The sequence below is a fragment of the Saimiri boliviensis genome, chromosome 7 (assembly GCF_048565385.1).
Source record: "Saimiri boliviensis isolate mSaiBol1 chromosome 7, mSaiBol1.pri, whole genome shotgun sequence".
Taxonomy (NCBI): Eukaryota; Metazoa; Chordata; class Mammalia; order Primates; family Cebidae; genus Saimiri; species Saimiri boliviensis.
In genome coordinates this window covers 33,504,146-33,518,302 of record NC_133455.1, presented here as the reverse complement: position 1 = coordinate 33,518,302, position 14,157 = coordinate 33,504,146, and the positions used below count along the sequence as shown (strand labels likewise).

General features: G+C 36.3%; 1 protein-coding gene across 19 annotated transcripts in view; it reads right to left on the bottom strand.

Moving 5' to 3' along the window:
- Positions 1-14,157, bottom strand: part of ANKS1B (ankyrin repeat and sterile alpha motif domain containing 1B) — a 1,271,383-nt gene that overhangs the window by 688,289 nt on the left and 568,937 nt on the right. For 18 of the 19 annotated variants that reach the window (XM_039471669.2, XM_074402369.1, XM_074402368.1 and 15 more), the window contains one exon: positions 8,485-8,665. In XM_039471669.2, coding sequence (XP_039327603.2) covers positions 8,485-8,665 — 181 coding nt within the window. Of the gene's footprint in view, positions 1-1,027; positions 8,432-8,484; positions 8,666-14,157 lie in introns of those variants that run through there. The other variant, XM_074402371.1, reaches the window with a different exon arrangement.

Sequence of the window (14,157 nt, the reverse complement as noted above, 5' to 3'; positions counted from 1 at the left end):
CTCTCAGGCCCCACATATTAGCCATTCATTCATTAGGAGTTTAAACGAAAAACTAACTCAAACTTTCTTCACCCTCCTCAAATATCTCATCTTTGCCCTTTTTTGCTACTCTCCAAAGACAGACTTACTCTTAGTTCACAGAGAAAATAAGAGCCACCAAGACAGTAAAATGCAAATCAGATCATCTTTCGTTGCTTGAAACACCTGTCAATGACTTCTCGTTGCTCTTAGGATAAATACTACAATCCTGAAGGTAGCTACAAGGGTTTGATTGGGCTTTTACTCCCTCTGCAGCTTTAACTCCTGTCATTTCTCTCCTTTCTCTCTGACCTCCTGTTTCATGTTAATTTCTACCCCAGAGAGTTTTTAAAATATGCTATTCCTTCTTAAAAGAATAATATTCCTTCCCCACCTTGGCCTACTTAAGTCCTCTTCGTTTGTCTTTCAGAGCCCCAGTCATTACTGGCTTGAGATCAGTCTCCTCCTTTAGATACTCTCACAGCAGTTTCTCATAATGGCACACCCTGGGTAAGCATTTACTAGATAAGTCAGTAGTTTTATATCAATTAATTTCATCTGGAAAAACAAGTCTCCGTGAACTAGCTAACTAACATCACCCTGTTGCCTAACTATATATTTTCATAATTTTAAGTACTGAAAAGCTGTCAACTTTTCTTCACTTCATCAAGCATCTCATAACCTGTACCTTACCTTCTACCTGATGTGCAATTTGTCACAAAGGCACTAGGTGAAAGTCATGTGTCACCACAGGGAAAACAAAAAAAGTACAGGAGATGCATTTCATGATTTATCAAGAAGTGACAAAAATATAATTTACCATTACATCTATATACAGCATTTGATACAAAAATACTTGCCTCCAGGGTACCTAAAATCTTGGTCTACTGAAAGTACTGAATTTACCAATCAGTAACTCAGCTAATATACTTAGTTTTAGGAAAATGGGTCCCAAAGATGTAATCACACACATTATCTCTAACCCTTTACTTTCTCCGTATCAGCTCACCCCGAAACTTAGCTTGGAGTTGACAGATCATCTCAGCAGCCTGTTCCTGGCCTTCCTGTCGGCTGGAGGCCAGACTCCCTCAGCTGTCTGTGTCCAGTGGCTGCTGTAATAATGACGTCTCAGCTTCAGGAGGTCTATTTCCGGGCCGCGTGAACTAATTAAAATGCAGGCCTTCATTTGCCTTTCTGGCAATCCCTGATCAGCGTGAGAGGTCTGTGCCACCCTCTCCATTCTAATTTTAGTTCTCCTCTAGTGTTTTCTCTCCTTTGCAGAAAAGCATCTTATGCTGCTGAGCACTTACAGGCTTTTGTTTTTGTTATTTCTCTCACTTGGAAAAAAGCACTTTTCCACTTTACTCCTTTCAGATTTTCTCCTCCCATCAGTTTTCTCCCTCAGGAGGTGATAGTTTGAAACTACTAACAAAACTGGAGATAATTAGTTACCGAGGGTTGTTGACTTGCTTAGCAGGTGTCCTTGAGAAAGCGCTAATGCACAAATCCTTCGTGTGGAAAGAACTTTCTGGACACAGCTTTCTATAGAGAATACCTGTTATTACTGGTGATTCTCAGCTTCTTTTCTCCCAGCAATTCACAACACAACTATCTAGAATTCAGAACTTGTAAGTCATTCGCGGTAGGCTAAGGTGCTATTTTTCAGTCCTCTAAAACGGATACGCTTTGCTTTTGATAAGCATAAAATTATCACATGGCTTCTTCCTACCATGCCTTCCCTCACTGAAAAAAAAAATCATTATCTCAACTATCTATTCAACATATGTACTTGAATATCCAACAGAATTTCAAATTAAAATGTTTAAAACTGAGATTTCCCATCATATCAACTCCATCTTTCCAAAGGTCAAAACACCAAATATCTTTGAATCACATCTTTGATCTCTTTTCTGTTCTTATATTATACATCCAATTCATCCAAATATATATGTAGATAGATTAATAGAGAGAGAGAGAGAGATAGGCAGATAACTAGCTCTACCTTTAACATCCAGAATTCTACCACTCCTCACCACCTCTATTTAAAAAAACTGTTATCCAAGGAATGAGGAACACCCTTGCAACCATTAAGGGTACCAAAGAGATTGAAAAATCTTAGCAGATGGGCTCTCAGGTCATTCAAATGTTTTACATGAGAATGATACACATAGTGACCATGTCCAGAGAGAGCCCCTTAGGAAAGTAGACTTGAATGAAAGACCTCTCTCAGAGAGACTGGCAGCCAGGGAATGACATGGGAAGCCTGTGCACCTCAAGGAAGAGCAGGATAAAGTACAGAAGAAGTGAATTCAGATAAAGGTGATCTATATCATAATATGTTAAAGAAATGGAAAAATTAAATATTATGAGCAAAGTAAATGTTATGTCTTTAGAAGTAACAAACATTTCTTCCAGGAAATTGTTGTACTGACTTTGTTGATGGAGGAGAGGCTAACTCAGCTGCTCACTCCCATGGTCTTAAGACAATTGCCAATAATTATAATCATTCCTGGTTCCATGTGCATCTCATTCTCTGAATCCAACTATTATTCCAGCTCTCTTCTTTAGTATCTTGACTCCAGCAATCCTTTGCCCCAATGGAATCTCCAATCCTAAGATCCTATTGATTTTTCAGTGTTAATTATCTCCTTGTTCTCTTTAGCTTCCCTCTTCATCTTGAAGACTATGGTTAAATATTACACTCCCTTGCATTTATATTTCCTTGCTCTTCAATCACTTCAATATACCCATTTAGCAAAACCACAACCTATGCAAAATTCAACTCTCCAAATATTCTGCACCTGCATCCTCCAGCTGACATGGGCTGGAGAAAAACACAGAACCACACTGAATAATCTAATTCTAAATGCATGAACACAAACCTTAAATGGGCCTTTAATGCTGCCAGGTGATCACATCTCCTTTGTTATTCATTGTTTATCCTAAACAACTATTTCACACTCTCCTCTCTTTCCTCAAACTTTACACTTCCTTCTCTGTCTCTGTTTTCAACTGAAGCTGCTGCTCTCTACTTTGTAGAAAAAATGAAGACTATCAGAACAGATCTTCCCCAGATTTCCACCACATGGATCTCCCGCCAGGATTTGCACCCACAACAAAAACATCCTGTCTGTTCCTCATGCTTCTGTCCAAAACCAATCTCTCCACTTGGTTAATAATAGAATTCATCATCCCCTCTTTCTCCTTCATCATAACTTAAACTTTCCTTTTGAAGATGTTCCTTCAAGGGTAGTCTATAATTACTCTAAGTCCTCCCCTCCCATGGTCCCTTAAAACCAGTACAGGAGGCTCTGGCAGTTCCAACCAATTGCTCTTGTCAAGGTCAGCAGCGATCCCCCTACATTGTTAAATCCATGAACCTATTCTAACTTAGTCCTTGTCCTACTCAGTCTATCAGCTACATTGACAGAGTCGATCATGCTTTCCTTCTTAATAACTTTCTTCACCTGACTTCAGAATAAGACACTCACCAAAAGATTTCCTTCTATCTCACAGGATAGTAATGTTGCTCCTTCTCAGCCTCCCTCATTGGTGCTGCCTTTTATTCCACCTTTCTTCAAGCTCAGTTATTGGTCTTATTCCTCTACACACACTGCATATCATCATATAATGATTACATTTATATTTACACCTCCAGATTGAACCTTCTGCTGCCTACTTGACACATCTATTCAGATATTCAGTAGGCATCTCAAACTAAAATTAACTCCTGGTATTTCTCACTGTTTACTAAACCTTCTCTTCCCCAAACTTCTTGTGTGTCAAATGATAGGAAATCCATTCTTACAGTTGTTAGGAGAAAAGTCCTGGAGTCATCCTTAATTCCTCTCATTTTCTCATATACCATGTCCACTTCACCATGAAATCCCATCAGATCTGACTTAAAAATATGTCCAGCATCTCTCCATTTGTCTCTAACTCCATGCTTCACTTTTGATCTTAGCTACTTTCCTTCTCTTACAGCAATGCCGTGCGAGTGCCTTCTAACTGGCTTTCCTGGGTCCAATTTTGTTTGCTTTCCCCATCCATTATCAACACTATAGCCAGATTAAGCTTCATAAAATAGAAGTTAGATCACGTGACTTTTCTTTGAAAGACGTGAATTGGCTCTAAGTAAAATCACTCTGGGTTAAAGCCAAAGTCCTGAAATGGCTTAGTACGCCTTACATAATCTATCCCTCACCCTCTCTTCTTACCTGCAAATATTCTACATTTCAAGGAATAGCATCCACCTTCCACTCATTAGCTTAAGCCAGAAACTTTAGAGCTTTCCTTGAACTCTTCTCCTTCTTTTTTGCATACCCAATGACCATAACTTGTTAATTACTCTTTCCCTGTTTAAGAGAAAATATAAATTGGCCTCTTAAACCAATTTATTTATATTTTTCCCTTGCTATGAAACTATTTCTCCCCTTCTCCAATGTCACTTCATCTCAAATCTACTACATATTAATACTAGAGTGATCTTTCTAGTTAAATGTAGACCTATTTATATCATTTCTCAGACTGTATAACACCAAAGCTTTTCAATTCTAACAACCTTTTTTGATGATTCACAAGTTGAAGCTTTAATCACAATTCAAGCTACTTTTTAAATGGCCTTCTGTTATAATAAATTCATTTGTTCATTTAAAAGTGTTTTGCAGCATACAATTTATTTTTGAAGATATATTAGTCTTTGTTCTATTAAATGCCATTTTGGTCAAGATTAATTCTTTTGTTCATGCAATCATTTATAAAATGAAATGCAGATTAATAAGTAAATTTAAATTATACTTCTGAGTCAAGAAAAGGTCAGCTATCTTGGGATAAGCTTGGTTAGCTACCTTGGCATACCTCGTACAGACTTACAATAGGCCCCTCTATCCTAAAGCTACTACAGATTTCAAATAATAACATTTAAAAACCAAAAAATAATATTAAGAAATAGCTGTGATATGTTAAATAATAATATTAGTTGTTAGGGTTTACAAAATATATTCACATAAACTCATTTGTTACTACAAATACCTAAAGAGTAGATGTTATTTCCACTTTCAGAGGAGCAAATAAAATATCAGAAAAGTTACGGCTTTTGATGGGAAATATCTAGCAAATCAGTGATGTAACTGACTCTCAAACTCATTCTCTTTAAATATATACCCAATGGCAATGTCTCTGAAGCATAACAAATTAAATATGAGTAAGCTAACAAAATGCTACTTTTGCAAGTAGACAAATGCCTTCCTTAAAAGTTTTCCTTCGTAATGTAAAGCAAAACAAACTGTCCTTTCACATTATTACTAAATATCGGTTTATCCTAAAATTGTTTAGGTAATGTGGAGGTGATATATTATCTTAGAAAACCATTGTAACCTGCTATTGGAAACCATTTCAGCTGTCAAAAGGTTAGATTTCAGTTCTGTTTAAAGGTCAGACCTGAAAATATCCTGATGATTACAATTTCTCCACACATTTTGGATGTTGTCACTGAACTCCTGGCAGCAGCAAAATGTATTTGTTCTGATCCTCTGCTTCTAGTGGTCAATATCAGAATAGAGAGAGGGCACTAGGACTTTGGGACTAGACCTACATTTCTGTAGCTTTTAATTAAAAGAATAAAGAGGAAAAAGTAATATTTCTATCCACCTGAGACAGAAAAATTTGTTGAAAAGAGATTTTTACCTGTTGAAAATAGTCAGAAAATTGATCATCCCCAAAGCAACGTACTAACTAAAACAAAGCCAAGAAAGCCATTCTGAAAGGCAAGTATCAAAGCTTCTGCCATTGCCCCATTTTAGGATTTTAAATCTGGAATTAGTCATTCAAATAAGTATTGTTTGAATAATAATTATATGCCCAGAAGCCTTCCATGGTTCACATATCACTTTTTTTAAAAAAAAAAAAACAAATCACATCTTATTTCTCCTGTCCTATAAAACTGGATCAAGTACATAGCAGACAATACATTTTAATGCTTACTGAATGAATGCTAGGCTTGATGAGAATACAAAGTTATTGCTACTACTACTAATAGTTACTAACGTTTATTGAGCACTAACTATGTGCCAGGCACTGTGTTAATCACTTTACATGCATCACCACAGTACAGAGTAAGTTAATCTAATTAATTCATCGTTAATCTGATTCTATAGCAAGAAAACTATAGCATGAAGGGATCAAGTCTCAGCTAGGTAAGAGGCTCAGTCTCACAGTTAGTAATCAAACTTTGGCAGTTTGACCTCAGTGCCTACAATGTGCCAGAGACCAATCTATTGCAGCTTACATTCTAGAGAGAAGACAATAAATAAGTAAATAAGTAATCAACATGATTTTATATAGCAAATAAGGCTATGGATAAAAGAAAATAAAATGATTTGACAGAAGTGACTAGAGTGATACAGAAAAATGGTTAAAAACATGAATGCTAGCACCAGGTTTGAGTTCATACCAGAGCTTTTTCCAGCTCTGTCATAATAGACTGTTATTTAGTTATTTATGCTCTTTGCGTATTTCCTTATCTACAGATAATACCAAATTTATATGACAGTCATGAGGTTTAAATGAATTGATATACATAAAATGCCTAAAACAGTTCCTGACACATAGCGTCTTTAAGTATTTATTATTATTGGTATTTTTGCATTTTTATTATTATAATTCTTACCATATTGAGGACTTGACATAGGGTGGTATGGGAAGGCCTCTATGAGGAAGTGCGTGTGAACCAAAACCTAAATGGCACTCAGCTGCGTGAAAATTTTAAAGCAGAGATTCCAGGCGGAAAAAACCAAAGTACAAAAGCCCTAGGACCAGAATGTTCAACAAAGAAGGCCAGTATGGTCCAGGATGGGTTCAGTCAAGTTACAGAGCTGGTCAAGAACCAAGCTGAATTGGGCATCACTGGATATGGTAAGGAGTTGGGTTTTATTTTAAGTGTGATGAGAAGAAATGGGATCATTTTAAACATGGTAATGACATGCTTAGATCTACATTTTATAAATGTCATTCTGGCTTCCATGAAAGTTCACATTATAACTTCCATAGAATATCAATCTTATCATTCCCAGTACTCACTTCCAGTAAAAGCTGAGAGATTTTAAAATCTTTGTTCCCAGGGGAAAGTAATTCTCTGACTATATTTCTGGAATGTTTGTGTTAGTACTTTTAAACACAGAACCAGATTAAAGGATGTACATAAGCATATGAGCATACATATATACTCACTGTGAACAAAGATAATATGGAATACTCACACAGACCACACTTCATTATTCTAAAATTCAAATTAATTCTATCTACTGTGTTTTTGAATCATGTCTGTTGAAAATAAAGTAATTAAATTTTTTACTTACATGAAAGTTGACCATATGTATTGGGTCATTCTTGTTATACCCAACTAAACAATTGAGAGGTCAAGGTGAGAAAGCATCTAGGGTGCATAACACTGTTCCAAGATGTAAGTCTCTATGAGCTTGGCTGCTGAAGCTGCCTGCTGTAACTTGAAACCAGTTTTATCTAATAGCTACTGAAACAACCTGCTGCAACTCTGAGAATAGTTTCATCCATCGCCATCACTTACCAATCAAAACTTGCCAGCTCACCAACACGTTATTAGTGCCAATGAACTTTCTCAAAGAGCATTATGTAACATTTTCCTTTTTTTAATGAAACCTCTAACCATCTCTTCTTCCAACATAATGAAGACCATCCAGCCTGTGAGTATGCCACAGATTGCAATTCTTGATTCTCAAATAAAACATTTAAAATTGAGAAATTTGTCTCTATATTTTGTCTTTAACTCTTATTGTAAAGTAGATGTCGGGGCAGGATATTCCTTGGGTCCCACTTCTCTTATTTCTAATATGTCCCCTGTCCTTACCAGGTATTAGCTCCTTGTGCCTGAAATAAAGAAAGCTTTGCAAATCTGATTGCATGGAACCAGGTATACTTTACTAGTGGGTGGTGGTATTCTTCTTAATCTTATCCTTGCACCCAGCATTTTCTCCCCCTGCACCTTTCCTCTCCAAGTTCATGTGGCTTAAATAGGTGAAAGCCAGCCTAGGCCACACTGTATAATTCCTTCTTAGCAAACATCCTTGATGTAAGTTCTCCAGCTTCAAAGCAGCTCTTAATAAAGTTGTGTGTTGATTAGTTGATACCACTGTGTGGTGAGGGGTAAATGGCAGTGAGTAGAACATTTCCAGGTTCCTGGGATTTTTTTACTACTATAATCACATTAAATCATCATCTTTAATATCTAACACCAAGAGGCCATCCATGTATTCAAAAAGAATCTTACGCCACACTGACAAAAATCGTAAAGCCCTATGTTGCCACACATGGAGGTGAACTAAAAACACAATGCAATTCGTATGAAGACTCCTCCTAATTCCTCTAACTCTTAAAGACTTTAGTCTTAAAATTAAAAAAATATATATAGCTGCATAAAGTGAACTGCTTTACCTGTATGGTCAGTTCCCTCATTCTTGACTTCTGTGGTTCCCACAGAAGAGGTGAGTGGACTAGCAGGAGAGCTGGCAGTAAAGCTTTTGCACCCTGTAGATGTGTTGATTTCAAAATATTCTTGGTTGTGATTCATTCGGTGAAAATCCAGAGAAGACACAATGGATGTTCGCTGTTTAGGCTAAAATAAATGAGCATGACAAGCGTATTAATATGATCATGTTCATCTTCAGCCCAATATCCCCATCAATTTAATCTAAGTGGTAATTTTTTCTGTTAAAAACTATCTGTGTTTTGTATTTAAAATATAATTGTACTTTATAAAGATATATTAAATAATTTCTTGATGAATTAAATAATAAAAAAATTATTTAATCAGAAAATATTATGGCATAGTTGATGTGATAACTTAGGCTTTTCATTTGCTTTCCCTAGAAGATTGTAAAAATATAGTGCACAAAATTTCTCTTGGTAATCAATTTTGAAAGTTGCAATTTTAAGTCACCTTTCATTCAACTAACATTTATTAAGCATCTGGCATTTGCCAGACCCAGAAGATACAGAATCTAATAAGAAAAGGTCCCTTACAATATTGAAGAATAATTAAGGCAGTTCCTTTGGTTTATTCTTTAAATAGTCCAAGGAATTAGTGGCATTAGATATTGTTGCTAAGTACAAGATGCTGGAATTTTATCATCAGAATTAAGTAAAGTTATATGGAACATTTTCTAGGATCTAAGAATATGCTTGGTATTTGTAGTGAACTTTGATTTTCTTTTTTAAGAATTTTAATTAATCCCCAAATAGCAAGAAAAGTCAATTTAAACATAAAAGTTAAAATCATGGAGTAATAGCAGATATAATCTATATCCTTTGTCAGTAATGAATTACTCCCTATAGTAATTTTCTGGGATTTTTTTCCCCCATAGTTTTAATTATATTCACTTTTTTTTCTTGCCTAGCAGAGCTTCTAACATTGTCCTTTAGAAAAACTGTAGTCCTTTTGCCTCTCAAATGTGTGTGTTTTTCTCAGGAATTAACTCAAATTTTCTTACTTTTTATTTTTTAGCTTATATTACTGAAATATTAAAAATGTAAACTTTTTATAATAAGGTAATGTTTATTGTACTTTACATTCCACAAAATACAATTAACCTTTGGTTTGCTAACGTTTTTGTCACCCTCAAATATGTGTTAATCACTGTACTCCACAGATAATTTTCCTGCAAAATATTCAAATTACTGTCTCTTTCAGCTTATCATATCATTTTTTCCAAGTAGATAACATATCATTTAGTCTATAATCTAAAATAGATAATCATATGGAAAATATCTGCACTGTACAGTTTTTTAAAAAATAAGGTGTGTAAATTATCACAATATGATTTATTCTTTTACCAATATTTTACCAAATATTCTTATGAAAGATGTTGGGAGGTATAAATATTGTTATGCAAGAAAGTACAAGTCATTTATTATTATGACACATCAACTCAGTAATAGAATTCAAATTAGTACCCCCAGAGGACTCAGTTGCTTTCGAAGTATAAAAGATCATGGTTTAATGTCAGGCTTGGTTTCTCATGAAATGTTTGTCCTTGGGACCACTGAATCTCAATTTCACATTGAATGTCCTTTCCACTACATTCTCCAACAGCATATAGAAAGGCATAAGCTATAGCACTGGCTCCAATGGAGCACATCATTCTAGGCTTTGTTTTATTGTGTTGTGTTGTGTTTTTGTTTCACTTTATGTGTAGGCAATGGACCACATTTCCTATGTTTCTTCTCATAAATTTTAAAGGTCAAGCCAAATAATATATATGATTCCTCCACTTCTAAATGTTTCTTAAATATATGTTTCTGAATTCCAACCACCCATGGTTCTAACTGCTTTTAAAACACAATTTTTTATGCAATCATGAAAGCAAACAAACTATTTTTGCAATATTAATTCATTCTACAAATATTTGTTGAATGTATACTAAACTGCAGATATCATGCACCTAAGTACTGTCACAGGAATAAAACAAGTAAGACATTGCCCCTGTTTTCCATATGAATATAGATTCGAGGTAGGAGGAAGGATGGTGTATGAGGGAAGAAGAGACAAGCAATCCAACGATTATGCTTCAGTATCGTATAGCAGTAAGGATGATGAAAAATGAGAAGCATTATACTTAATCATGCCCTAAGGCAGGGGTGAGCAAACTATGGCCTGTGGTTCAAATCTGGCCCTCTTCTTATTTCTATAAATGAAGTTTTATTGGAACAAAACTGCACCCATTGCTCACTCGTTTAGTTATGGTCTATGGCTGCCCTCGTACTATAATTGCTGAGTTCAGTAGTTGCAATGCAAACCATATTTTCCACAACACCTAAAATATTTATTATGTCTGGCTTTTTAGAGAAAACATTGGCCACTGCTGTTCTACAGAATTGTTTCACATATCAATTTAGTGCTCAATAAAACCGTAACTATAAGTTTCCTTTTATTTCCCAGCCTGACTTGCATTTGGGTTAGGTCATGTGACTAATTGTCATCAAATAAAATAATTAGTAGAAGTGAGCTTTTCCTATCCCTTTCTTACTCTCCAGATGATGTAGTTGAAAGATGAAGGAAAGTGATGAAACTCACATTGGGTTTATGAAATGTTAAAGTGAACCTCCTTTTTTATATTTTTATTTTAAGTTCAGAGGTATATGTGTAGGTTTGTTACATAGGTAAAGATGTGTCATGGTGGTTTGCTGAACAGATTATTTATCACCCAGGTATTAAGCCTAGTGCCTATTAGTTATTTTTCCTGATCCTCTCCCTCCTCCCACCCTCCTCCCTCTAATAGGCCCCAGTGTGTTTTCCCCCACTGTGTGTCTATGTGTTCTCATCATTTACTTTCCACTTATAAGTGAGAACATGTGGTTTTCTGCTTCTGCATTAGTTTGCTCAGGATAACAGCCTCCAGCTCCATCCATGTTCCTGCAAAGGACATGATCTCATTCTTTTTTATGGCCACATAGTATTTCATGGTGTATATGTACCACATTTTTTTATTCAGTCTATCATTGGTAGGAAATGAGGTCCACGTCTTTTCTATTGTGAATAGTGCCGCGGGCCAGGTGCGGTGGCTCACACCTATAATCCTAGCACTTTGGGAAGCCGAGGTGGGTGGATCACCAGGTCAAGAGATGAGACCATCCTAGTTAACATGGTGAAACCCCATCTCTACTAAAAATACAAAAATTAGCTGGGCATGGTGGTGCAACCTGTAGTTCCAGCTACTTGGGAGGCTGAGGAGAATTGCTTGAACCCAGGATGCGGAGGTTGTGGTGAGCAGAGATCACACCATTGCATTCCAGCCTGGGTAACAAGAGCAAAACTCCGTCTCAAAAAAAAAAAAATAATAATAGTGCTGCGATAAACCACGTGATATGTCTTTGTAAAAAAGAATGATTTATATTCTTTGGGGTATATATGCAATAGTGGGATTGCTGGATTGAATGGTATTTCAAACTTTAAGTCTTTGAGGAATCACCACAGTCTCTTCCACAATGGTTGAACTAATTTACCCTTCCACCAATGGTGTATAAGTGTTGCTCTTTCTTCACAACCTTCACAGAATCTGTTATTTTTTAACTTTTTATACTAGCCATTCAGAACTGGTATGAGATGGTGTCTCATTGTGGTTCTGGTTTGAATTACTCTAATGATCAAAGATGTAGCACTTTTTTCATATAATTGAAAAAAGGCTACATGTATGTCTTCTTTTGAGCAGTGTCTTTTGGGCACTTTTCACTTTTCTTTCTTCTTTATTTTATTTTATTTTATTTTTTTGAAACAGAGTCTCCATCACACAAGCTGGAGTGCAGTGGCACGATCTCAGCTCAATGCAACATCTGCCTCCTGGGTTCAAGCAATTCTTGTGCCTCAGCCTACCAAGTAGCTGGGACTATAGGCAAGCATCTCCATGCCTGGCTAATTTCTGTATTTTTAGTAGAGATGGGGTTTTGCTGTGTTGGCTAGGCTGGTCTTGAACTCCTGGCCTCAAGTGACCTACCCACCTCGTCCTCCAAAGTGCTGAGATTACAGGTGTGAGCCACCACACCCAGCCTTCAATGCCCACTTTTTAATGATATTGTTTTTTTCTTGTAAATTTGTTTAAGTTTCTTATAGATTCTGGATATTAGACCTTTGTCAGGTGAATAGTTTGCAAAAATTTTCTCCCCTTCTGTGTGTTTTCTGTTTACACTGTTGATAGTTTCTTTTGCTCTGCAGAAGCTCTTTAGTTTTATTATATCTCATTTGGCAATTTTTTCTTTTATGCCAATGGAAGGAACACGTATACACTATTGATGGGAGTTTAAATTAGTTCAACTGTGAAGACAGTGTAGTGATTCATCAGGAGAAATAGGAACACTTTTACACTGTTGGTGGGAGTGTAAATTAGTTCAACCATTGTGGAAGACTGTGTGGCGATTCATAATGACCTAAAAATAGAAATTCCATTTGACCCAGCAATCCCATTACTGGGTATATATCCAAAGGATTATAAATCATTCTACTATAAGGACACATGCACACGAACGTTCATTGCAGCACTGTTTACAATAGCAAAGACCTGGAACTAACCCAAATGCCCATCAATGATAGACTGGATAGGGAAAATGGGGTACCTATACACCATGGAATATTATGCAGCCATCAAAAACGATGACTTTGTGTCCTTTGTAGGGACATGGATGAACCTGGAAACCATCATTCTCAGCAAACTGACACAAGAGCAGAAAATCAAACACTGCATGTTCTCACTCATAGGAGGGTGTTGAACAATGAGAACACATGGACATGGGGAGGGGAGCACTACACACTGAGGTCTGTCGGAGGACATAGGGGAGGGACGGGGGTGGGGAGGTGGGAAGAGATAGCATGGGGAGAAATGACAGATACAGGTGAGGGGAAGGAAGGCAGCAAACCACACTGCCATGTGTGTACCAATGCAACAATCTTGCATGTCCTTCACATGTACCCCCAAATCTAAAATGCAGTAAAAAAAATACCATTTGACCCAGCAATCTGATTACTAGATATATAACCAAAGGAATATGAATCATTCTATCATAAAGACACATGCACACTTATGTTCAATGCAACACTATACAATAACAAAGACATGGAATCAACCTAAATGCCCCTCAGTGATAGACTGGATAAAGAAAATGTAAGATGTATAAACATATACCGTAGAATACTATAGAGCCATAAAAAAGAATGAGATCATGTCTTTTTCAGGAACATGGATGGAGATGGAGGCTATTATCCTTAGCAAACTAATGCAGGAACAGAAAACCAAATATTGCATGTTCTCACTTATATGTGGGAACTAAATTATGACAACTAATGGACACATAGAGAAGAATAACACATACTGGGCCTATTGGAGTGTACAGGGTAGAAGGAAGGAGAGCATCAGGAAAAATAACTAATAAGCACTAGGCTTAATGCCTGGGTGAGAAAATAACCTGTACAACAAATCCCCATGACACAAGTTTACCTATGTAACCTGCACATGTCTCCTGAACTCAAAATAGAAGTTAAATTAAAAATTTTTAAAAAGAAATGAGAACAAAGAAGCTGCTTTGAGGAAACTCAACAAAATTCAAGATAATGTAGATAAG